The sequence below is a fragment of the Parasteatoda tepidariorum genome, chromosome 9 (genome assembly GCF_982258835.1).
Source record: "Parasteatoda tepidariorum strain Cologne lab strain chromosome 9, Ptep-v5.0, whole genome shotgun sequence".
Classification (NCBI taxonomy): Eukaryota; Metazoa; Arthropoda; class Arachnida; order Araneae; family Theridiidae; genus Parasteatoda; species Parasteatoda tepidariorum.
The window spans coordinates 25183204-25210417 of NC_141763.1; the positions used below are offsets into that span (position 1 = coordinate 25183204).

The 27214-nt window shown below is 29.0% G+C and overlaps 1 protein-coding gene across 3 annotated transcripts in view; it reads right to left on the reverse strand.

Annotated features, from left to right (window-relative positions):
- Window positions 1-281: 281 nt before the first annotated feature.
- The window catches only part of LOC107450404 (uncharacterized), a 34047-nt gene continuing 7114 nt past the window's right edge, over window positions 282-27214 (reverse strand). For all 3 annotated transcript variants that reach the window (XM_021147014.4, XM_071186882.2, XM_087151084.1), the window contains 9 exons: window positions 25452-25524; window positions 24072-24172; window positions 21549-21586; window positions 20534-20668; window positions 10630-10710; window positions 4600-4719; window positions 4085-4231; window positions 1961-2066; window positions 282-1059 (listed from right to left, as the gene is read on the reverse strand). In XM_021147014.4, the coding sequence (XP_021002673.1) occupies window positions 955-1059; window positions 1961-2066; window positions 4085-4231; window positions 4600-4719; window positions 10630-10710; window positions 20534-20668; window positions 21549-21586; window positions 24072-24172; window positions 25452-25524 (906 nt within the window). In that variant the 3' untranslated portion in view covers window positions 282-954. The remainder of the gene's footprint in view (window positions 1060-1960; window positions 2067-4084; window positions 4232-4599; window positions 4720-10629; window positions 10711-20533; window positions 20669-21548; window positions 21587-24071; window positions 24173-25451; window positions 25525-27214) is intronic.

Genomic DNA, 27214 nt, shown 5'->3' on the forward strand with positions numbered 1-27214 from the left:
GCAGATTAATTTTCTTATTTTTTTCCTTTTTATTGACTACCTTTGTCTTTCCTTAATCCAGCTTTTTTTTTTCTTTTTAAATTTTTGAAATATCATCTGAAGAGCAAATTTATTTCACATATAATTTTGTAATTTTTGAAAATTTAAAATGTTTTGATTAGTATTATTTTAAACAGGAAACACCAAACGGTGTCCAAGTTTAAGAAGTACCCATAGTTTTTGAAACCCCAGTGAAGTCTATGTACCAATTTTAATTCTAAGTAATAAAATATTCACAACAATAAAAAGACAATATTTATTGTGCTAATTAGATTACATTTTCATGTAACACAGTAATTCTTTACTGAATAAGAAAACAATAAAGGTAAGCTTCGTATTGCAAAATAAATGTGCCTTGAAATCTTCATAGGGTAAACATAACATAAAAAAACAATATTTATTGCACTAGTAAAATCACTGTAAAATAATCAATCTTGAAAAAAGTTATGACTCTGTATAACATTAAAAAAAAGACAACTTGCATGGTAAGCACAGTACAACAATTGTCAAAATGTAAACAGTTAAACAAAGAGTAAAAAAAAAACAGTTGAAACAGATCAGCTACATTATTAAATAAGCATATAAACATGAAAGAGGCACTTCTCTTATAACACACAGATATCTCTTTCTTATAGAACAGTTGTTTTTCTGAAACTAAGACATATTTAAACAATAACTTAAATATAAAGTAACATTTAAAAAATAGGAAAATTTAATTACAGAAAGAAACAGTTCTTGGAACTTCAATTATATCCCATGACATCATTATAAAAAATTCTACATTTCATGAATCTTACAGAAAAATAATCAACTGTAAATTGTAGCATAGTAAGGCTAACAAATATCTAAATAAATTCTAAGTTCATATATGTCAGTGTCATATATATTTATATCATCTTTTATAGAATCAGAATGTTAGTCCATTTGTGTTTCTTTTTCCAATTCTTTTTTAAGTAGTTTCTTTTTCATCTTCAAAATCTGGAGATCTGCATCATCTTCAATTACAACATAAGTGGCATTCTTTAAGTATGAAACGAAAATTATATTTTAGTAAATTTAATTATAAAAACATATGGAAATTATATGAAAATACATTTATAAATATAAATACAATGAAGACTTTCTACAATAAAGTCCCCCTCCAGCAAATTTCTCCCTATAACAGAATTTTTAATCGAGCATAAATAATATTCAAAATATTCTACATAAAATAAAGCAGTTGTAGCGAATTTTTCATACAGTCATCTTTAAAATTTTCGAAAAAATTTGCAATTCAAAGTCAGAATTTTAAAATTTTTAAAAACTTTATGTTATTAATATTATGCATCATTATTAGTTGAAAAAAATAAAATAACAAACTCAAGTAACTCTTTCAGGCTTCTTAGAAATGGATGAAGAACTGTTAACTGCTTCACATTTTATAAGTGAAAATAATTTAAACAGAATAATGACAAAAATGGATGTCAAGAAAGTGACATTGATTTGATTCTGAAAATAAATACTTTTTATTGCCAAAATAACACTAGAGAAATACCTTAAGGCCAAAGGTAACCATTAAAAGATGTTCCCAAGTGAAAGAAAATAGCCTACCAATCATCTGCCTTTAAATTTATTAGTATTGAGTAAGTGAAACCACAGCCCCTACATAAATCAAAATTTTAAATTCATATAACTTTTTATAACAGAATAACATATCAGTAGACGTTCTACTCACACAGCTTTTTCATTAAATTAATAATCAACTCATTTATGAACTCTTTGTGCTAATAAACTAACAATTATTAAATAACTTAACCACAATTCAATGTTTTTTAAAAAAAACTTTTTAAATTTAAAAATTCAAGTTTTTATTGAGCCAAAAAAAACAACACATTATTGTTGAAAGATCTTCATTTTGCAAAACTAAATCACATATACTCACATCAATACATCGAAGCACAGTAGTTGCTTCATTATTTTTGAGGAAAAGCTTCAAACTAGTTTGTACTAATTCTTTTGCTGAATCATGTTCTTTGTTTTTAACTAACCTGTAAAATTAATAAAATATTTATATTTTGCAATATTGATTTATTGCATGATATTAATACGATTCAATATCGATACGCTTTGTTTCAAAATAATTCAGTGGTGAATGGGTGCATTAATTGAAGAAACAATATTTAATAACAACCAAATTTAATAAACAATAAAAAGATATGACACGAAAATACAACATGGGGCTCGCCAATGAACCACCCAATTCAATCCATTGCTTGCCACATAAGTGATTACAGAATTATTGTTGAGTGATTACAATGTCCTCTTCTGGTCAAGCAGAAATTTGTAACACGCTTAATAGCAACCAAGAATAATAAATATAATGTATAGAAGCTATTCTCAAAATTAACTTCCATATAAAAAAATTATATAGTCACAGACTAATTTTTCATTAAATTATGTAAAGTTTTCATGCATAAAATGATTGTAAGACAATAGAAAATAATATAATAAATAACATTCAAGAATATTTAAAGGAAGATTTTTTTAAAAAAAGAATCTTTAAAAAATTGATGATTAAAATAATTGAAAATAAATAAATTGCAATTGAAAATAAATAAATAACAATAAAAAGATTATTTCAAAAATTATTTCAAAGTTAATTTTGAAAGTAAAAGAAATGAGCTGAAAATTAAATAATTAATACTAATTAGATACGCATCACATTGAATCTTTAAATATAAAATGAATTTAAAAGAATTTAAATTTAAAATGATTTTAAAAGTACATGTTGAAACTTCAATAAATGAAGAAAACACATGCATTTTAAATCGATGCTCCCCCACCCTGCTTGCCGTGCTCGCCAACCTTCCATGCTTCACAGTTCCGCTTAACTGCTTTGAGTTACTAGTTTGAGTTCTTTAAGTGTCTCAAGTCTGATTTAAGTTACTTAGAGTTCACTTCATTAGAACATCGGATACCTACTTTATTAATTTTAGTCAAGATTAGTATGTAAGCTGGTACTCTGTAATATGAAGTTTTTAATATATGCAACCTGAGAAATCTTTGATTTATAGACATTTAATTCAATTTATATTCATTGGATTTGATTAGTATGGATTTTAGAGTTGTAAATTACATATTAAACAAATAATTTATATAATTTCTTAAAATACACGTACATAACTTCCTACGTTTGGAGACATAACAGCTTTAAGTCCTTTATTCTAACAAATATTTATATAAATAAAAATATAGCTCTAAATTATTATAATACCCACCTAAATTAATAAGCATAATAAAACATAAATATAAAAAAGTTTATTTCAATGAACTGTTTGCTTTTAACCTACTATATTTCTGCCCAACTTACAGCTTGTTTAATTTCAGTTTTTCGTAGTACACAAGAAATATCTGAATGGAAATAGGTAACATTACACTTAAAATTGAATTTGTTTAAGACTTCTCGTTCAATTTATATTAAATTTTTTTTTTTACTTTCATGAAAAAATGGGTATAAAAATTCTATGCCTGGGCTGAAAAATAACTATTTTGCTTACATCATATTTCTACATAAATATTCATTATATTATGCTTATATTTTCTTCATACCATTAGTTCCTACTTATATTTTTCATACATACTTTATTTTTATTTATTTAAACTTGAAACTTTTTTACCACAAGAAACTTATTTTAAAACACAATTATCTTGAGATACAGATAATATATATTTTTAAAGTATAATCTTTTATATTTCATAGCTTAATTGCTAAGATTAAGGGGAAATGTCAATATAACATAGTACTTCTAATTCTTCAGAGAAACACTTAATTTTCATAGCTTCAACAGCAGAAATAGCTTTCTCCTATTTTCTGTTCAGCAATCATATGAATTGCTTCAAAGAACAAAATCAATCATGTTAAGTTTTCTTGGTAATACATGTGGCAGAAAAAAGGTGTATTTTATTCAACATTTTAAACAAATTTAAAACAAAGTGTTTTAAACGTAACTATCATGCTATACTTAATTTTTTTTATAATCCAGAGAACAATACTTGAATATCATACCTCTTTGATACATAGCTGAAAATCTTTGATAAACACTTTTTTGACTCAAGTGTACTGGGATTAATCTCAAGTGCTGTTTCAAAATTTATCACTGCTTTATAAAGAAATTTTCCTCTTCTATTTTTTTTCTTGCACAGGTCAAGATACCTAAAACATTAGAAAAAAAGTTAATACACATCAAGTTAAGGAATTTTCAAATAAAACAAAATTCTATACATACGTCAAAATAAAATTGTTAAGAACAATAAAGATCTAAAAAATGCAAATTGAGGGTGTCAGTCTTTTTTTATAACGAGTGGACAGGAAAAAACTAAACACCATAAGTAACTTTTGATCGAACGATTGATAGAAAAAAACAAGTAATATAATGCAAGATTATAATAAACCTTGCTTCATTTTTATGCAGCAGAAAAGCAATATTGTACATGAAAAGTAATTGTAATAATAAAATTACAAATGCTTCCAGACACTGGGAAAATATTGAACTGCAAAATAAAAAGGGTGCATTTACTTACATTTGACCTCTCATTTCATACACTTTATAAAAATCGGGCCAGCATTTTAAACTACTTTCAAATGCATCTTCAGCACTTTTGAAGTCAGCATCCTCAACAAATTTTTTAGCTTTAGCTAAACTGAAAAGAAAAATATATAAATTTAAAAACAAGAAAGAAAACGCAAAAACCTATTTAAAAACTAATAAAATTATTATGAAACCTAAAAAAATTGCAAACATAAGCTAATTAGATTTTTCTCGTAAAAATAATGCAATCAAACTAATCAAGTAACTTTTGAAATGCTGAAAAAATTCATAACTTTAGAACAAAATATGAGCGAAATCTGTTGAATAATTCCTTAGAAATCAAATTTTAAATAACAGGGCTCCCACTCAATTTTCGAAAAAAAATTCAATAGCTTTCAAGGACATAAAATCAAATCATTAAAGGACCCATTCATTTTTACACTTAATATACTAAAGTACATGTCAACCAGATTTTATAATTACGTTGCAGCAGAAATTGTATATTTTCAAAGCACAATGCTTGTTTGACAAATTGATAATATTAATAATAATTTAATTTATCAGCTACTAATGCAAATGGTTGATAGTTATAGGGCAGCTTCAAATCACTTTGAAAAATTCCAATTGATATAAATTGACTAAAAAAACTCCAATTGATACTAGCAAGTAATACTAGCAAACACTTAAAAACTGGCACCTGTGAAATTTTTCATGAAAAATTTGATGAAGTAAATTAGAATTAATGAAAAATAATATTACATTAAACAAGCATAGTAAATAATTGATAAAGTTTATGTAATTGCACCTTTATAAAAATATAAATACTTTTTTTAATATGTTAAATCCAAATTTCAGATTACGGGAAATGAATATAATTACATAAAATATCAAAATATATGCATTTAGCACATCTGTTGCAATTTTAATAGCAAATTATCGATTTTGTTACTTCAGAATATCAGTAATGTATTTTGAACATAATGAAATTTATTGTAGAACAATATTTTACAGATAACTAAGACTTACGAAGCTTCATTTTCTTTAAAATAGATCCATAAAATGCGAAGCGTGATTTTTAATTTTATGAACATGTGTAATTTTTAAAAATCACATTTATACAAATCTAGATACACTATACGTAAATAAAAATTATAAGAAAGGTGAAAAAAGTCTCAAAGATTGCATAAATCACGCATCACAATTTGCGATTTGTAAATTGAAATCAAATTGCGGTGAATGTTTAAATCAGAACAATATTAATAGAAATGTTACAAAAGGCAAGAACTAACAAGATGTAAATCATGATGTAAGATAAATCACTTTAATGTGAATTCTGTTGCATGATAAGCTAATAATTTTTATGTAAATAGTGATCATTATGAAGAAAATTGTAATTTGTGACTCGAAAGTGGCTTTATTTAAAACAACTATGTGCAATTCATAAATCGTTTTGATGAGAACTGCAAGCGTTAATTCTTGAATCTCTTTTATGTGAATCGCGATGCGTAATTCTAAAATCCTTCTAATACCAAGTAAACCACTTGAATAAGAATTGTGATGCACACTTCCGAAATTACTCAAACACGTATCACGTTACATGATTCAGAAATAACTTTAATTGAAATCTTGATGTGTGCTTGATAAACCATTTTAATGTGAATCATGATTTGTGATTTACAAAATACCTTGATACGAATTCTGATGAGTAATTTGCAAATCAGTTTAAAGCAATATTCGATAAACGATTTATTAATCACTTTAATTTGAATCTCAATTCGTAGAACATTTTATATGAATTCCGATCCATAAATCAAGAATCAGTTTAATGTGAATCACGATTTTTATTCATAATTCAAGATATCTAGATCAAAATTTCATTTATTAGCAGTAAAAACTAAATGTAAAAATTTGATTTTATATGATAACAAATTAATGATCCTTTTGATAAAAATTAAAAAACAAATAGGATAACAATATTAACCTGTCATAATAATGAAGTTAACACATCGAATATAATTTTAAATTGATGAAACACTAATTATCATTCAGAAACTATGACTAGAAAAACTAAAATTTGCTAGAAATTTCAGCTTTCTTAACATTAGAGATGAACAATAATCTGGAGTGAAAAATCTAGAAGAGAAAAGTTTTGTATCTTTTTTAACCTCTTTTCACTCTTCAAGCATTAAACATTGCATCTACCAGAATTTCTATAATTTTCATTGAAATTTATTTATTATTATTTTTACTGTTTTTTTTGTAAGAAAGATTAGTATTATTTTAATTCCAAAAAAAAAAAAATCAAGTACTTTTCAAGTATCCTATGGCAGAATTTAAGAACTTTTTAGGGCCCTGATTTTTTTCAAAAGAATTCATGGACTTTCAAGGTTTTTCAAGTACCATGGGAACCACGATACACGACTTCTTTAAATTTCGATTTCTCAGAAACTATTCACCGTTTTTGCTCAAATTTGTAATTTTACATAATTAAAATGTAAATTTATATACTTTAAAATGATGTAAAAAATGGCATAACTTAAAATTAAAAAATTTTTTTGTCTATTCTTGAATAAAATAATTAATATTTACGAAAATTTATTTTTTGCCTGGCATTATCTTCAGATAAACGAATTTTATAATTGTGTGAAAAAGTGTTTCAATTCACTTAAAATTTTTTTGAAATATGGGATTAAGGGGTCCAAATTTCGGATCACTCTCCACCAAACTATGGGGACATATTTTGGGGGACCAAAAGTCTGAATCTGTCAACAAAAAAAAGGGGGGGGATTGTTTATGTAGAGGAAGTACTTTTTTTTGTCTGATTTCTTCTTATCTTAAAACATCATAGGAACTAATTATTTGCATATCGTAAGTTATACCCTCGAACCATTAAGATTGAGTCCAAGACTGTGAAGATATAATAATTGAATAAAAAGTTATTCAGGGTTGTCCCTTTTTTTTGGGCGCACTGTACAAGTACAGCCCAGGCAAAATTTGTAACGGCCATCATGAGATTTTTTTTTATGTCTTTGAAAAATGAACTTATTATTATTTTAGTAGACGTTTAGAAAACGAAATGAACTTGTAATGAATGAATGTGAAAGAATTATGTATGAATATGCAAGAATGAATGAATATGTAAGAATTAAGAAAGTAACTGATTGCGCTTTTCTGAAATCAAACCCATATTAGTGCAAGGATTGCATGCCTGCCAAAATTGGAGAAATAAAATAACGGGGATTTTACTAGCAACATTTTTTGGGGGGCTACGAGCAAAGTTTTGATACATCATGCATAACCATGTAAGTTAAAATTGGAAATAATATAAGTACCGTAATTTATGGAAGAAATGCCGCACCTATCGTAAACGCCGCACTTGTGATAATGAGACTTAAAAGAAAAAAATCATGGTAAACGCCACACATGTTGTAAACGCCGCACCCATAATAACGATTTAGCGGCAAAAGTGAATATATAACATTAATTCCTTATAAATACTACTAATGTTTTAAATTAAAATATAAATTAAAATTTATAAATGTATAATTATAATAAAATCAATTTTGAAATCTGCTATTGTATATTTTGGACAAACTGCTCAGAACAACATGTTACAATCAGCTGTTGGTGCCATCGTTAGGTAAAAAATTTAAATAACTATATTTATATTACTTTAATATAAATGATTTTTTTAACATTACAGTATAGGACCCAAAATTCGACACTCACGGGACCGACGAAATTCCGTATTTCGGAATTTGCAGAATTTTGGATCTCTTCCGGAAATTCCAATATGGTGCCCGTATATTACGATAATTCAATTACGCTGTTAATTTCAGAAGAACCAATAAATTTAGCTAAGCTTCAATCGTAGATTTTGGTGGGGTGAATTTAAAACTGTCCCATCTTTAGAAATTTCATTGATTAAAATAATAATCTATAAGATATAATCAAGAAGAAATAATCCGAAGGATAAATAATTCAAGATGAAATAATCCGAAAAAGAAATAATCGTTTCTTCTTCAGAGCGAGATCATTGTTCTCGTTTTTTCTTTTACATAACATTTTATTTTAACAAAAGATGCTCACCTCGGAAGAAAAAAAAAAGCTAACAAGGAACTACAAAAAAAGTAACAATTAATGGCAAGAACCTAACAATGAATAACTAGAAAAAAGAAGCAAACAACTAATAACGATAAAAAAAAAACAGTTAACAAGTGTAGCAAAAAAAGTAACAGTTAATAAGCAATAAAAGGATAAATAAATCGAATTTTTTTTTTTTTTAAAAAAAGCAGCAAAAGGGATAGAATTCATTTTGTACACCAAGTGAGAAAGAAGTTTCAATGTCAAAAGGGTGTGGCTAATTTATGGTCAAATAGAAGAGGGAAATGGGGGAGAGGGACAAAACCAGTAAAGCACTTGTCAAGATTGATTCATCAGTTTCTCCCAACTAGCATTTCTTTATTTTGTTCATTGGAAATGCAGATGTTTTTACTTTTCAATTATGTTTTGTTTGATACTGATTTATTATTTTTTCTCTTCATGTTTTTATTTTTAAAAGATAAAATATAGTTACTTCCTTCAAGAGAAAAAAATTCCAAATAAAACGAAATATTACTTTTTTTTTTTTCTTCCTCTTATCATTAAAATTTCTTTAAAAGAAAAAAGAAAGAAAAAATTTTGGTCGGATTAAGTGCCAAATTTCGGGTTCCATACTGTACTACATATTTATATTTTATAAATATTTTTTTTAATTTAATTTATTTATTTTTTGGAAATATACCTCTTTTTATTTAAATAAGAAGATATCAGTTTATAAGTCGTGTCCATAACAACGATGTATAAATATTAGCAAATACTAAAAAGAAAACTTTCCGCAATTTAATTTCTCCACAAAGCACGTTGTAACAAAGTGAGAAAAAATGTGAAAGAGCTATCAAACACGCGGTTTGGTGGGAACTAGATCGAGATCAACCCACTTTCTTTAAGGGGTGGTTGGTTATCAATAGTGGCGCCATCTTTTGCCATAATTCGCAACTATTTTGATTTTAAAAAAAATTTCTTTTGAAAAATGAAAAATTTATTTTTAAAATATCGTAAACGCCGCAACCGGCATTAACGCCGCAATTAAAATTTTAAAACTTTTAAACACGTAAGCGCCGCGGCCTTTCTTCCATAAATTACGGTACTTACATTTAGCAAAGTAAAAAATATGTATATAAATCTTAATCTTAAGAAGATTTCTCTAAACCATTATTTACAATTACTTAAACTATTAACACTCAACATACTGCAATACTGGCAATAGTACCAGGAGAAAGGAATAAGAGAAGTATTTTTGCCATTAGCTGATATTTTATCATCAAAATTGTTTGGAAAAATTTCTTCAACAAACACGAAGAAATTTGAGAATATACGGGTAAACAGGAGATAGTTGTAAAATACAGGAGTCTTTGTTAAAAAACAGGAGACTTGACAGGTAAGGGATAGTTTCTCAAAAATTTAGATAGTAAATAAAAATTTAGATAATAAATTTTGCAAAAATCTTTTATCATGTAATTTTTTAATGATTTTTGTTAAAAAAAAAAAATTCTAAGTGGGATAAAAGGATCTGAAAACTTTTGACTATTTTAAATAAGAAACATAAAAACTGTATATCTCCCAACTATTTTAAGAGGGAAACTTCTACAAAAAAATAGATTTCGTAGGCAGCTTCTGCAATCAGAATTTTAATGAATATAAACAAAAGTGGCTGGAATAAAATTGAAAGTAACTTGTTTTATTAAGTCAGTCTATTTTGTTACAAAAGTAACCACTGTTACTTTTTCTGACTAAAAGTAACAATCAATGAACATCTTCATTGTTTTCCGACCCAAAGAAAAGCACCAAAATGTAAGTGACTCGAAAGTGTTACAATGTTATGAAATAAACAGCACCACATTCAAACAATATTGTTATTAACATAACTTTAACAGATAAAATATTTATATGCATTTAATTTGAACAAGTAAACAAGACTTACTGGGCTAAGGCATCATCGTGCAGAGCTAATTTTGCACTTTCAGACAAACTGGCTGCAGTTTTATTTCTAGGAATGATCATACTGAAAAAATATGAATAAAAAAATTTACACTTTGCATAAAAAAATTAAAAAGTTTTTTCTAAGATCTATGACAGTGAAGAGCAGTAACTTTTCTGATTGCTTTTTAAAATACAACAATTTAAACCCAAATATTGATAGATGCTTGATCTTTCACAATTACAGTGTAAGGCTTAAACAATTGAGTCATTGTGGCTTATAATTGTATTTTTTAGCAATTTATCAAAAATAAATTGTATTACAACAATTAAGGATCAATCAAAATTTCTTTCATTTTTTATTAAAGTTATTGTACAGATCATTATAAAGGTAACAGCTGCAAATATTTACACCATATAATTTTCTAAGAAAATAGAAAAAATTTTTTTTTTAATTTCCAGGGTTCCCACTCTATGATGAGATTGAAATTCAAGGACTTTCCAGGACTTTTCAAGGACCTCAACAAAATTTTCAAGGACCTTAATCTAAGACCAATTTTAAAAATTATTCTCTTCTATTTTACTAGAAGCAACAATGCCTGTTGTGGCAATAATTAATTTCAAATATAATACCTAAATGCTTTGCCTATATAGAGAGAAGAGAGTATATGTATTATGGACTAAAATTTATATTTTTTTAAAAACAACCCTACTGGTTTTACATATTAGTTTTACACAAAATCATTTTCAGCACAATCTATAACTAATGGTAATGAGATGTTAATGGTGAAATCCTTTAATCCTGTGTATTTCCATGTGAAGGCTGCATGAAAGACAGAGCTAAATCTTAGGTATTCCATAACCCCCTCCTCTCCTCTATTAAACATCGTTTCTGAAATTATTCATCCATAATTTACACAACCTTCTCTAAATGTTATGCAGCAACAATTCTCTCTGAAAATAAAAATTAGAAGGAACATATCCCATTTTCACCATGTTTAAAAGCATTATTCATTATGTGTAATCCACAACTGCCAATGAATATGACCTGGTGGGAATATTTCTCTTTTAATTCACACTGAAGCTTCTAATAGAATTTCCAATTGACATAGGGTCCATCCATGGATAATTGAAGTATTTTAGAGAGCTTTTAACCATCATCCATGCATTTGTAAAAAGAGGACAAAATATTTTCTGCAGTTCCATGATCCATAAATTGGGAGGTAAGATACTTAGTGCAAACTTTATTATCAATTCCTTACCATAATGTCTATCTGCTTAGATTGTAGAGACTGATTTAACGTCTCATCAAAGAGTACAGTGTAGCGATCAACATTCTTCAGCTCATTTATAAGAATCCCTTTGAAGTATAGTGCCGATCCAAAGGAGCCCAAATAGGCTCACCTTGTGGCACTACAAAAAAATTGTCTCGCTATAAAGCTATCAGCAAACATTTTGGAGAACAATTTACTAATCCCTTCACAGGAGTTACATGAATAATTACTAGTGATGCACTTCAGATTCCAGAGAATTTCAGCATCAAGCACATTCCTTTTGATTAGATAAGAAGACAATGTTACCTCGGGCACTAAAGTTTCTGTTTCACATGGGGCACACGATGTTGAAGGAGTATTTACACCAGATGAATTAGATGTTGATGTCTTTGGAAAAAGAGAACTCAGGGCATGAGACTGCTTTTTTGTTTTACCTTTCTTTCATGTGTGATTTCAGAGCAGATTCTTCAATTTTTGCGATATCGATCTCCTTCATGCATAATCGGCACTTGGCTCTGAACTTCTTTTCGGGCATCGATAAAATCCATTCTTTATAAGCTTGATTATCCATCCATTGGGGATTAAAATAGCACTTCCCAGGCATAACTAGTCTAAACTACATAACACAAATACGAAGCCGTGCCTTTGCGAATACGCTTTACAATAAAGTTTTGAAATGACGCAAACGTAAGGACAAGTGCGGATGGTAAAATGGCAAGTTTATTGAAAACTACAAGGTACATATTGTTACAAAATTCGAGAGTATTCCAGTTTCGATAAGAAAAAAGAAGATCTAAGCATATGCGACAGAAGATGAAGTGGAGTCTCACCCCGAACGCATTGATTGTCTGCTGTGGTCCGCGCGCTTGGTAGACACCAAGACGCTAGGCCCGGTTAGAAACGGTGGCGTTAAAAACCACGTGAGAGAGCTCGGGAACAAAACAGAAAGAACGAGAAAGATCCGCGGGTGTTTTATAAAAAGGGCTGCTGGCAGTATTGGACAAATTCAAGGACCTATCAAGTTTTTCAAGGACCTAAGACGTTTTTCAAGCACTTTCAAGGACCTAAATTTAGCAAAAAAAAATTCAAGGACTTTCAAGGACTCTCAAGGACCGTGGGAACCCTGTCCTTATACAGACAAGTTCAATGTACAGTAGGGAACCTGTTGAAAAATAGGAGCCAGCTTACTAAGTATAAGATATTGAAGACATCTACCGTAAAATACCGATAAAGCGCCCCCCTTAATTTTGACGAAAATCGGCGTGATATAGAGGGGGGCCGATAAACGGTACTCAAGAAAATTCTAAGCACCGTCTTTCTTTTCTGCTCAATCTTTTACATTCAACTCTCCCACCACACCCTAAATTTTTCTCACATTCTTATCAGTGAGTGTACATTCCAATCAAGGTGACCTTGACTTCTAATCTTTTTCGTTTTTTCTTTTAAGAAATTTATATTGTTAAGACAAAAAAAATCAGCTATATTCTTTTTATTTTGAATTTTATTCTGTTGAAGTAACTTACTTTATTTTATCTTTTAAAAATAAAAACGAAGCCTGAAGAAAAAAATAATAATAAATCTGTATCAAAGGAAACATCTGTTTCTAAAGCAGTTTAAAATAAAGTGAGAAGTAAAAACACCCGCATTTCCAATGAACAAAATAAAGAAATGGAAGTTGGAAAAAACTGATCAATCAATCTTGACAGCTGTGCTTTACTGCCCCCGAATTTCCCTCCTCTGTTTGACCATAAATTGGCCACACCCAGTTGACATTGAAACTACCACATGGACAATAAAATGAATTTATCCCTTTTGCGATTTTTTATTCGATTCATTAATTTTTTTTATTTTGCCGCTTTTTATTTTTTCTTGTTAATTGTTGCTTGCTTGCTTTTTTTCTTTTTTTATCGTTATTAATTTTTAGCTTGTTTTTTGTTGCTATTCATTGTTAGTTTGTTAGCATTTAGTTTAAAAAGCTTTTTTTTTTTCTTGCGAGGTAAGCGTCTTTTGTTAAAACAAAATGTTATCTAAAAGAAAAAACGAGAACTATGATCTCGCTCCAAAGAAGAAACGATTATTTCTTCTTCATAGGATTCTGATTATTTCTTCTTCTCTTATGATGGGCCAGTTTTAAATTCACCCCATCATAATCTATGATCGAAACTTGACTAAATTTATTGGTTTTTCTGAAATTAACAGTGGAATTGAATTATAGTAATATTTGGGGGCCATATTGGAATTTCCGAAAGAGATCCGAAGTGCGGCATTTCGTCAGTCCCGTGAGTGTCGGATTTAGGGTCCTATTCTTCCTTTTCTGTTCACTTAAATTACAATTGCTAAGGCGCTAAATAGATTTCTAGCTTGCGATTTTTCTTCAAGCTGGGGGTGGATACAAGATGCATACCTTTTAAATTTTCTCCTTATGCGATGTTTTTTTAAAATTATTATTTCGTTTATTTATTTTCTTACAGGCTGCTGCCGAAAGTTAGCTAAGAATTGGCGATGTTCTGCAGCAGATCGCGATACGGGCGAATATTTCGTCGACTTCGTTATTAATTTTTTTTAATAGTCAGAAAATTATTTCTTAAATAACTTTCCTTGACAAATTTTTTTGCTACAAAAAAATATTTCGTCGGAAGCGCCGCTGCATGTAGGAGGGGGGGGCGTTTTTTGGGTACTGATTGGCAATCTGCATAGATGTGAAACTACAGGGGGGCGCTTTATCGAGTTGGGGCGCTTTATCGGTATTTTACGGTATTACTACTCAAGAATTCACTTCATGGAAAAGGTACAAGTATATTTATTGAATATAAATCTTTAAATATAAAGTAAGAAAAACTACATTCAAATAAACTAAACATAACTCTTTGACATCACATAGCTCTTTCTAAACATAACATAAGAGAAGAAACATCCTCTAACCAAAACAAAGATATAACTAACTAAAACCAGAAACACCCACTTCCTTCTAGCTGAGATAACAGGAAGTGACCCAACTTCCCCTAGGAAGTGACCCAACTTCCCATAGGAAGTGACACAGCCAAGAGGAAAATACTGTTTACATTTCTATTTGTTTACATTTTCCCCAACATTCGGCCCCCTTTTCCTTTTGCTGTGCTAAAAGTTACACTTATTTGTAACCTTGAGTTAAGTCCTTAAGTATATTTTATTACAGAAGGATCGCATTCGTTCTTTAACCGCAGGCTTTGTTAACAAGTCTGCTGTATTGTTCAAAGTTCTAACATATCTTAATTCAAAGAATTTGTTATTCACATATTGTCTCACAAAATGGTAACAAACATCAATGTGTTTGCTGCGAGAGTTCTCAACCTCAGATTTAGAAAAATCAATAGCAGCCCTGTTATCACAAAACAATTCACAGCTTGGTACGTTCAATTTGAGTTTCTTATCAGTTAGCACATTTTTTAACCACACTAACTCCTTGGCTGACTCCGATAAAGAGATATACTCAGCCTCCATGGTAGAAATTGAAACACTTTTCTGTTTAAAGGTTTTCCACAAGATAGGGATATCACCTACATATACAATAGTTCCTCCTATTGACACTCTGTCATCTCTGTTTGATGCATGGTCTGCATCCGTGTAGCACTTTATTGACAAATCTAAGATTTTCGACAAATCAAGCATATTTTCTTTTGTATATTGCAGATACCCTAATAATTTCAGTAAAGCTTGCCAATGTTTGATACCAGGATTTTCTTGATACTGCGATAAAATATTAACAGCATAAGATATTTCAGGTCTTGTCCTACTTGCTATAAAGGACACACATCCAAGAACACTTCGGTATGGAATGTTTTCCATTTCTGCTTTCTCCATTTCTGTTTGTGGGCAATCCTGCATTGACAAATTTAATCCTTTAGCTATTGGCAATGAAACTATGGGTATGTTGTACCACTTGCTAAAAATGCTTCACTGTATTCTCTATATATTCTTTCTGGTGGATTACTAAATGACCATTAATTTTCTCAAATTCTATACCTAAAAGTTTCCTTGTTTCTCCCAAAACCTTTAGTTCAAAATTTTGATTCAACTCTTTTAAAACTAGATCTATGTGCTTTTGACTTTTTCCCATTATCACAATATCATCTACATATAACAATAGCAACACATTATCTCCTGTGAATATTCCATTACACCAATCTAATTTTTCAAGCTTTAATTCATAAAACACACTAGTTACTTCAGTGTACCACTCACGTCCTGATTGATGTAATCCATATATTGCCTTTTTTAATCTACACACTTTTGATGGATCCACTATAAAACCTTCAGGTTGTGCCATATAAATTTCTTCTGTTAAGTCTGCATATAAATATGCACTTTTTACATCGACTTGACAGTGAACCCAGTTCATCAAACCTACAAAAATAGCAAAACATAGTCTTATGAGAGAAAAATTAACCACAGGACTATACACTTCGTAATAGTCAATACCCTGTTGTTGCTTAAATCCTTGTGCAACAAGTCTGGCTTTATGTCTCACAATTTTATTCGATTCATCGGTTTTTAGGTTGTACACCCATCTACTACCTATCACTTTAGTATCTTTCGGTTTCTCTACCAATGACCACACTTCTCTTTTCTTCATCATTTCAATTTCCTCTTCCATTGCATTCTTCCATTTTTCACAATTTCTTGACTCAACTGCTTCTTTGTAGCTTTTTGGAATATTATACTCAATTAAATTTGCTTCATCTTCTTGTACTATGCTGACTTCATTTCTGGTTACTTTACCAGAATATTCATTCCTACCACTAAAATCAAATATATCTTTTTCAAATTTAATTCCATGACTATCACAATATTTCTCAATGTCATTTGATGACCTAAATCGGTTTTTAGACCCTTCTATGAAATAATAAATATCATTTCTAGATCCATCTGATCGTTTAGTTGCTTTTCTTAACCAGTTTAAATCTGATACCTTCTTGATGCTTTCATGACTACCACTTGAGTCAAATTCTGGCCTATGAATAATATCTTCATCACTTGATTCTTCTTCTTCATTCCATTTTGTTCTTCTTGGTGGTTTTCTACTTGGGTCCAGGATGACTTCCACTGAAAATTCATTTTCATTGAACTTAACATTTTTTGTTTCTATCACTTTACGATCTTCAGGTAAGTAGATACGGTAACCCTTGGTTGAAAAAGCATAACCTAACATTATACCTTCTTTGGCACGCATTTGGAATTTATTTCTCTTTTGTTTCGGTACACCAACATAAGCCTTACATCCAAACACTTTAAAATACATTACTGGTGGTTTCTTTCCATACAACATCTCATACGGTGTTTTCTTTCCTTTTCTTGAAATTCTGTTCCACGTATGAACAAAACAACATACTGCTTCATCCCACCATTCTTCATTCATGTTACTATCCCTCAACATAGATTTAATGGCATCCAGAGCAGTTCTATTAAATCTTTCACATACACCATTTTCTTCTGGCGTATAGTAATTAGTTCGCTCAGCACAAATTCCATGCTCTTCTAAGTATTGTTCAAATTGGTTGTTGCAGAACTCACCGCCATTGTCACTCCTGATACACTTTAATTTTCTTTCAGTCAAGCGTTCCATCTTTGCATGATAATTCTTAAATTTCCTAAATGCTTCACTTTTATTCCTCATAAGGTATAAAACTACTGCACGACTGTAATCATCTATAATTGCTAAAAAATACCTATTTCCTTCTTTTGAAGTTTTCGGCATAGGACCACAGACATCCATATATACTACTTCAAGTGGTTGAGAAGTACGACTTGGAATTGATTTAAATGAGATTCTATTGGACTTGGCAAGGAGGCAAGTGTCACAATTTTCATCTGGTTTTTCTATATTAGGTAATCCCCTTACACTCTGGTTCTTGCTAGTTTCCTTAAGGTAGTCAAAATTAATATGACAATATCTCCTATGCCACAATGTAGCTATATCTGTTCCTGATTTACAAGTGCCAACATTAAAGCCACTATTTTCAGCTTTTGGAGTTCCAGTTTTATATCTATATGGCTTCAGGTAGTACAACCCGTCTCTTCTAGTGGCATAAAATAACTTCAACCAATCATTTGAATAAATCCATAATTTTCCCTTCGTTCCAACAAAATTAGCTCCTGCAGCTTCTAATCGTGAAATAGATATTAGGTTTCTTCGAATACTTGGGTTGTATAAAACATTTGTTAAAGTTATATTACTCATTTCTCCTCCTACTTTAACTGAAAATTCAACAGTTCCTTTTCCTAGTACCTTACTAGAAGTATCCCCAACAGCCAAAGCCATGCTTACATTATTTGTTTCTTCATAACTTGACATTAACGTTTTGTTTTTACAGAAATGTGTAGTTGCAGCGGAATCCAAAACCCATATTTTATCATCATTTTCAATCATGGTTTCACCAACTTCCACAGAGTGTGTTGAATAAGTCTCAACTAAAGCAGCTGACTGATCATTGAAATTCCTTTTCTGTTTACCCCACTTTGACTTTACATTTCTGGCATATCTATCTCTACAATTTGCAACTAAATGTCCATACTTGTGGCAGTGATGACATGGACCAATGACTTTTCTATTATTTTCTACAAATTTACTTTGAGATTTTTTTCTGTCTCCATATCTTTCTTCATCTTTACTTATAGAAGAAATGTTAAACGCACTAACCTCTGGACGAATATCAGCTTTCACTTGTGTAAGTCTGCTTTCTTCTCTTATCAGTTCTTCGGCAATTTTATCAATCGTAAAATCTTCATCCTTCCAACGATAAATTAACTGAACTATACCGGAGAACTCAGGTGGTAGATGCCTTATTGCTTGGAAGCCTTGAAATAACTGACTTAATTCATGACCTGCTTCACTAAGCTTCTTCACTGCTGTTTTAAGTCTAGCAATAAAAAGGCCTATACTTTCATTAGCTTGATACTTAATGATAAAAAACTCATCAAGTAACTGAATGAGTCTGGCTCTTGTTTTTGGCTCAAAATGCTGAACCAATTTCTCCCAAGCCTTTTTACCATCTAAACAATCTTGAATAAGCGGTCTGAATTCTGGCTGAATTGCATAATACAATGTAGAAAATGATCTATCTCTTCTCAATTCAAATTCCTGTTTTTCTCTTCTTGTAGCTGAATCTTCCAACTCTTCTTCTTTTCCATCAATAAATTTCCAACAGCCTTTATCTAATAACAAAATTTTAATGTCTGTTTTCCACCTGTCCCAATTATCATAACTTAATAAGTTAAAGCCTTCTGGTAGCAAAGCCATTCTCCATAAAAGTTCTTCAGAATATATTTCTAAATATCAATACAAATTGTTCACGGCCCCCTTCTAAAATGTCCTGGGCCCATAACCAATGTTGAAAAATAGGAGCCAGCTTACTAAGTATAAGATATTGAAGACATCTATTACTACTCAAGAATTCACTTCATGGAAAAGGTACAACTATATTTATTGAATATAAATCTTTAAATATAAAGTAAGAAAAACTACATTCAAATAAACTAAACATAACTCTTTGACATCACATAGCTCTTTCTAAACATAACATAAGAGAAGAAACATCCTCTAACCAAAACAAAGATATAACTAACTAAAACCAGAAACACCCACTTCCTTCTAGCTGAGATAACAGGAAGTGACCCAACTTCCCCTAGGAAGTGACCCAACTTCCCACAGGAAGTGACACAGCCAAGAGGAAAATACTGTTTACATTTCTATTTGTTTACATTTTCCCCAACAGAACCGATGATCCGGAACGATAGCGACCATCGCTATTCCGGATAACTGATTTTTCCTGTTTTCTGAATCGCTACAAAAAGCCGTTTTTTTATTGTTAAACCCAACTAAAAAAAAACAAATATTTTTTTTGGAAATAATCTTAAAAGAAGAAAAAACGATGAAGTAATACACTAATGATTATTTCCAAAATGATGGTAAGGTGAACATCTGTCAAAAAAGAAAGAAAAATCCTAAAATCTTATGAGGAAAAAAAAAATTTTTTTTTTTTAAAAATGGCGGGAAAATTTATTGAATTTCGTTCCGGTTTTTTGGTTTTCCGGTTTCCGGATAACGGGTTCTGTATTGTACTATTGCAAAATTTTCTATTAAATTGGATAAATAAAAATTATTGGCACATTTCTTTTTTTCAATGAGATATTCAATAGAATATTTTATGATGACTCAGGTTGACAGATATTAAAAGATTAGCAAATTACATTCCTACATTACATTTTCTATAAATAAGAAAATATTATTATAAACATTCATAGAAAGACAACAGAGCATAATATAAAGATGAAACTTTTGCTCACATTTTTGTTAGAGGAAATTTAATTTTTTATCAAGATTCACTTAAAATTTAGGTTTGATGAATTACAGATAGTTTGGAATTTAATAAATAAAAATATTGATTCGGAATACTACTATACAGATTGTTGTTAAAAAAATAATTTGTTTACAAAGCATATTGACAAGAAAAATTTCCTAAAAACAATAACTAATTTTAGTGCACCAGGACAAGACATAAGCACTCTTCTGAAATTTAAGATTCCTTTCATTTTTTTTTTTAATAATCATGAAAAATAAATGTAACAAGAAAAAGCAGAAAAATTTCATGTACTTACCAGTCTCCAGGAATGCAAAACGAATTGAATCCAACCGAAGCCATCTCATTTTTAAAGTTATGCGTGTGATAAAATTTCGGCTGACTACGCAAGTAGTTAGAATATCCTTGAAAATCGCTTGCAATTTCATACGAGCTACAAAATCAATGCAATAAAGTAAATGTTAAGAGAAAAAGCTGTATAAACGTGCAGATAATTTTTCTTATTCAAAAATTCTCCAGAAACAAAATGAAGTATTACAGGGTGTGGCTTAATATTTTACATTTAAATAAATATTTCGGATGAAAACATAATACGTAAAAGGCAATGACAAAGCACACATCTTTCACTAATTAAACATTTTCCTGGGGGCAGTGAATTTATCAATATATATTTCCCTCTTCTGAATTTTACCCAAACTTGGCAAGGAAGTTTATCTACTTCTAAATCACAGCATAAAAAAAGAATAGCGCTCTAAAAATTCTAACTTAATACTATAAAAATAAAAAAACTGTTAAACCCAATTATATTTGTCAGTCTTTTTAAATATGATTTTTAATAACGATAAAATAGAAAAATCAACGATTGAATGATGAGGTATTGGTAATTTATGGTTTAGTTCAAAAAGTGTTCATGATTCAAAAAACCCAAAATAAGAAAATTAAAGCAGTTATTGAGATAGAATTTTATGTATATAAAAAATTAATCACAAACAGTTCTAACATTCAATAATTCTTTACTAAATTATACTTAATTTTCTCACTTCAAGAAATTTACAAAAAAATTTATATCTGGGTTGGATTTTAACATGATTTCATTGAAAATGAATTTATATAATAATTTAATTTAAAATAACTGATTTTTTTTAAGCTGTTCTTTAATGTAATTTTTGAGCCAGGAAATGGAAAAATATATATAACAAATATATGCATAACAAATTAATATAATAAATAAATATGTAAAATAAATTAACACCACAATGTATTAAATATAAATAAAAAAATTATGTACATCTAAATCTGATTTATAAGCTTACGTAAGATCAAAAGGCACATCTTTAGGCGGAACAGCACCCTATTTAAAGAGAATAATTAAAACAATGCATAAAAGAAAATCAAACTCTTAAGTAAAACGGAAACGTTAAAATCAAAATTTGCCACTTTCAACAAAAGAATTTATTTAATATAAGTTTCAGTAACGCATCCTGTAACACATAAAATTTATGTTTACAGGATGCGTTACAGCCCGTAATGCATATTTTTTAATTTAATTTTAATGAATATTTCTGCTTTTCACAATATAATTAATGTCATAAATTATATTGTGAGAAGCAGAAATATCCATTAAAATTAAATTAAAAAATATTTATTTGCATCTTTATCTTCCAAATAGTCTTATTTATAAACTATACATATTTTGTAGGTTGCCTTAATCTAGACCAGGGATGGGCAAACCTTCTAGGTCAAGGGCAAAAAATCGAAAGAAAAAGTTTGGTGGGCCGAGTAAAAACTTCTAAAATAAAAATAATAAAACGAGATACAAGTTTTAATTTAAATATTTAATGAGATGAATGAAACTGTGATTTCATTTTTAAAAGTTCTTTACATTGAGGTTCGAAGTGAGATGTGCTTATGTTAAGGAACGAAGCTAAATGCTTGTCTGTTAGTCTATTTCTAAAAAGATATTTTCTAAGGTTCATTGTTGAAAACACTTGTTCACATATATATGATGAAGCAAACATAGCACTGATTTTCTGGGCATTAGATATTAAATTTTGGAAACTAGCTTTTGGTAATGATTTGGAGAACTCAAGCTTTGGAATGTTTAGAAAAAACAATAGTGTGCAATCTTTCCATACGCAATACGTAGCTAATGTTAGAGCTCGCACCGACAGTAAAATCCGCTCGTCGGAGCTTAAAATGCGCTGTCTGCCACATGTGAAACACAATTCACCCATGTTAGATTTCATATATATGCTCCTCGAGAAAGACAAATGCTCGTTGGAGCTAATCTGCGGTTATTCTATAAAGAACTTCTGCTTTCAACAGGGTTGGCAGGTTTTTGACATGTGACAGTTTTTGACGGTTTAAACCATGGTTTAAACCGTCACGTCAAAAACCTCACTGTCAAAAATGTCTAAAATGTCAAAAACCTATATTCATATGTGAAATTTAATTAATACATAAAATTTATATATTTTTTATAAAGGATAGTGTTTCTAAATATGTTCTAGAAAAAATAAATTTTAAATTTTATAGAAACACTTATATTTTGAATAGTAACCAAAATCTTGTACTTTTGAAAGCTCACATCTTTTGTAATATTATGTATTCATTTTCATGTGTTATTGAAAATCTGCAGTGATATTATTAAGAAATTTATTTATAACCAAATTTAGTGTATAGTACAGATTATACTAAAAATAAGACATTTTTAAAGATAAACATTAGCAGTTTTGTACATTAGACATCTTTTAAAGAAATTTATTTTTAATATTCTTTTAAATCTTCATTTTAACATAAGACAATACAAATTTAAGTGCTTTCTGTTAAATACACAGAGTAGTTAGTGTCGATTTACAGTATATTCAGCCTATTCATTTGCTATGCTGAAAATTTAGTTTTGTTGAATATCTAAATATTCAGCTGTTGAATAATTACTTCTTGCTTTCAAGATATGCATTATTTGTATTCTTAATACAAGTGGGGAAAAAAATTAAGAGGTAAAAATTGTTTTAAAATGATAAGTTTAAGAATTATAAATAAATATAATAAACAATATGAATTATATTTATCATTATTCCCAAACATAACTACTTTTAAATTCAAATTAACATACTGGATAATAAAGATATTCGGTATAACATTAAAATTTTTTTTCATACACTTGTATCAAGTTTGTATTTATACAACATAACTTGTAAGTTCCTTATAAATATTAGTTATATGTTCCTTATATGTCAAAAATGCATATAAACTTTTAATTTTCTTAAGTATCAAAAAAAAAAAATTTTTTTTTTCAAAATATAAATATTTAAAAAAATTTTGTGCAAAATTTTTCTGCACATGCATTTGAATATAAATTTCTGAGATTTTAAATCTGTTATTTTACCTTAATTTTAATTAAAAAATATTTTAAAACCTGCTGATTACCTATAGTATAATTAAATTTCAATATAATGCATGGCAACTGTTGGTAGTTTTGAAGTTTATATATTTTTTTGGCAAACTTCAGTTTTTGACATTTTTGACGGGTTTTTGACGGTTTAAACCAGTATTATACCCTTGTCATGTCAAAAACCACTTTTTGACGTCAAAAACCCAACCCTGGCTTTCAACATTTTACTAATTGAAGCTGTCTGTGTTAACTATTTCCATCAATTCCACCAATAAAGAAAGTAAAAAGGTCATCAGAACTTTGTTAAAAAAAAGAACAAAAATGACTTTAAACAAAGTTGACAAAATAATGGATGTATAATGTATCTTGTTTATATTCACCATGGATCAGAAAGTTAGAATTCCATATAAAAGTGTATTTTAAATTTAATGGGGATACTTACTAAAACAATAGAGTTCTTTTGACTATATGGAATTCGTAAGGCATCCATATTTGTTGTCACAAAAATTTTAGGAGTAACCTTTGGGTTTCCTAACACTGTAACTAGAAAAAAAAATACTGACGTTAGGGAAAGTGATACAACATAATGTCTAAATGAAAACAGACAATAATACAAATTTAGATAATGATAACAAATAAGAATACAATGAAATTGAAGCAGGCTTGGATTGTAGTAAGTGTCTTAGAAAAGAGGGGTATAAAACTCTCAAGGTAAAGACTATATCTCAAAATTCTGTAGTTAAAAAAATTTATATTTATTTAATCATGTGTTCTTATATCACCCCAATGTATAAGTCAAGTCGACTTTTCAAACCTCCAATATTGTACGAAAATTAGGCATCACTTATACATGAATGATTTAGTTGGGCATTTGCTCAATGTGAAATATCGATTCATTATAAACAATGAGATAGATTTGAATAACTCCATATCAATTTACCCTTTCCAAAAACTATTTTAAGATGATATATACATTTCCTCTAATTATATTTTTTTCACATATTAAGGTTTTTCTTTTAGAAGCAATATTTTACATTACATTCAGAAAAAACTAAGTAAAAAAAAAAACGATAATTTATTCAAGAATATTTCAAAAAATATAACAATGAAAATTTTTAAAGACACCTGACAATATTTAATAAATATATTAATAAGAAGTTTGCCATAGTTATGTTTCTTAGCAAATTTAAATTTAGTACTTTTTTTAAATACAAATCAATTTTTATTAGAAAAATATGCTTAAGACAAAAAATAAAATAAAATAAACAAAATGATTAACTAAATAGCTTGAGTAAAACCAAAGTTTTGTACTAATTTCAATTCTCATAGATGCACACGTTGTAATAACTTCAAACAAGAAAAATGATTCTAGTTTACTTAACATTTAAAAGAGTGTATCTGAAACTTTGATATATAATTGCATAGCAGCACAGTATTTATTTACAGTAATTTCCAGTAAAAAATATAAAAAAACCCACAATACTTTCTTAACTGTTATTAATGAAAAATATGGCATTTTGGGCGTTACGAAAAGAATATTGGCAGCAGCGTATCGCAAACGAAAATGGTGTAAAAACCTACAGTTTGCTAAATCTCACAGTCATGAAATTAATTTCTACTCAAGCTTCATGCCTTTTTTTTTTTACTTAGCTAAATTTTTATATCCTGGAGCACTTTTCCAACATGATATTTTAGCTTTCAAATACAGAAAGGATGAGGCATATCTACCGGAAATTACTGTAGTCAAGATTACAATGTAATTAGCATTGAATAAAAATTAAAACTTTTAATTTAGATGAGAAAAACATAAATACATTCAAACCTTTAAAAACTTCAGAAATAGAAAATTCAGCTCTACCCAATCGTTTTAATTCTAAATTCTTGAACATAAAAACCTGGAACAAAATGGAAAGATTGAATAATATTGCCACAACTTCAGGGATATTATTTACAAATATATGCTTTCAAAAATTCTTTTAATAAGCACTTATTGCTCCATTAAATCAGTTAATAGGAATCGCTATAAAGAATCTGACTTTTTTCAACATTTTTTACTCTTCCTCATAGACTCTTCTTTCTCCCGTGACATCCTTTCTATTGTTATTGCTATTAATGTCACACATACCCAGGATTTTCAATTGAACTGACACATAGGTGAAATATTTTAGTTGAAATGTAGACACAATGCCAGTAGGTTGTCAGAGTTAATATTTTTGCTTTGGGTAATGATACACAGGGTAACTATACCTTTTGTTCATTAATGAAATGTTTTCTTTTGAGAACTTAAAACTATTTTTTTAAAAATAAGGTTTTTCTTAAATAGAACTTAGTGATTTATTTATAATAACATTATTCAAGATCAAGATTGTTTTTGATAACACAGCAAATCAACTGCCAGCAAGGCACCCTGTTTTTCATTAGTACAGTAGAGAACCATTTATCCGGTATCCAGATAACCGGGAAAAATTTTGCTCGATTTTCCCGTCATTTTAAACTAGAACGAAAAAAGCGGAAATCGGACTCATCCTCGAAGTTGAGTGGAGGAAAATGTAAGGAAGGGGAAAGTTTTTTCTCCCGTTTACACAGAGAAACGTCATTTCCTCCGTGACCTTGAAGGCAGGGAAGGGAGGAATGTTTTATTTTTTCTTTTAGGCCGTCAATCAAACTAAAGGGTGTGGCATGCTGATTTTGTTTTCTGCTTGATTTACGAGGGGGGTGGGGAAAATGCTTTGCATGCATATCAGTGAACAGAAAAAGAAAAGAGAAAAATAAATTTATTTGACATCGACTAATAAAAATAAAATCTTTTTCTTTTGAATAAATTGTCATTCTTTGGAAGTGCGGTATCAATTGCAAGTTTTTCTTGGTGTGGAATCACATCTGCTGTAATTAAAAATCTTGTTTTTATCAACAAAAAAAAAATAAAATAAAAGGAGAATTGTTTATTAATTTAAACATAGGATTATTTTATGAAACAGATTGCAGTTTTGTTTTTCTGATTCCACGACGTTTGATTTTTTTTCCTTTCGCACTCAATAAATTAATTCTTTTTATTCATAAATTTTATCATTAGGTTTTTTTTTTTTTAATTCCGTTGATCTTGCCTTGTTCCTGGTTTTAATATTTATGCTAGTGCCTTTTTTAACTATCGTTTCGGTTCGATAATTTTCAAGTGTTTTTATTTAGATTAATAAGTTTTCCTTTTATTTTATTGTTTCCCCCTGTATAATTAGGTATGAAATATATTGCGTTATTTAATCATTGGTTTTGTTTATATTATTAGATTTAGGAATTGTAATTATTTTTAAAAAATAAATATGAGAATTTTGTATTTTTTAAACTTGATTTTCTTGTCTAAACTTGCACATTTTTTTATTCTTTTAAATGTTGTATTTCTACCATTCTTTTTTTTCTTTTTAAAGTTAGGAGTACCTTTCTTTTTTCTCTTACTTTAAGCATTACACTTTTTCCTTGTACTTCGGGTTCGATAAAACATCGATTAACGACACTTTTTGGTCGATCCAGAAAACCGGGAAATTCAGATATCCGGGATAGCGATGGTCCCGAGCATCCCGGATAATTGGT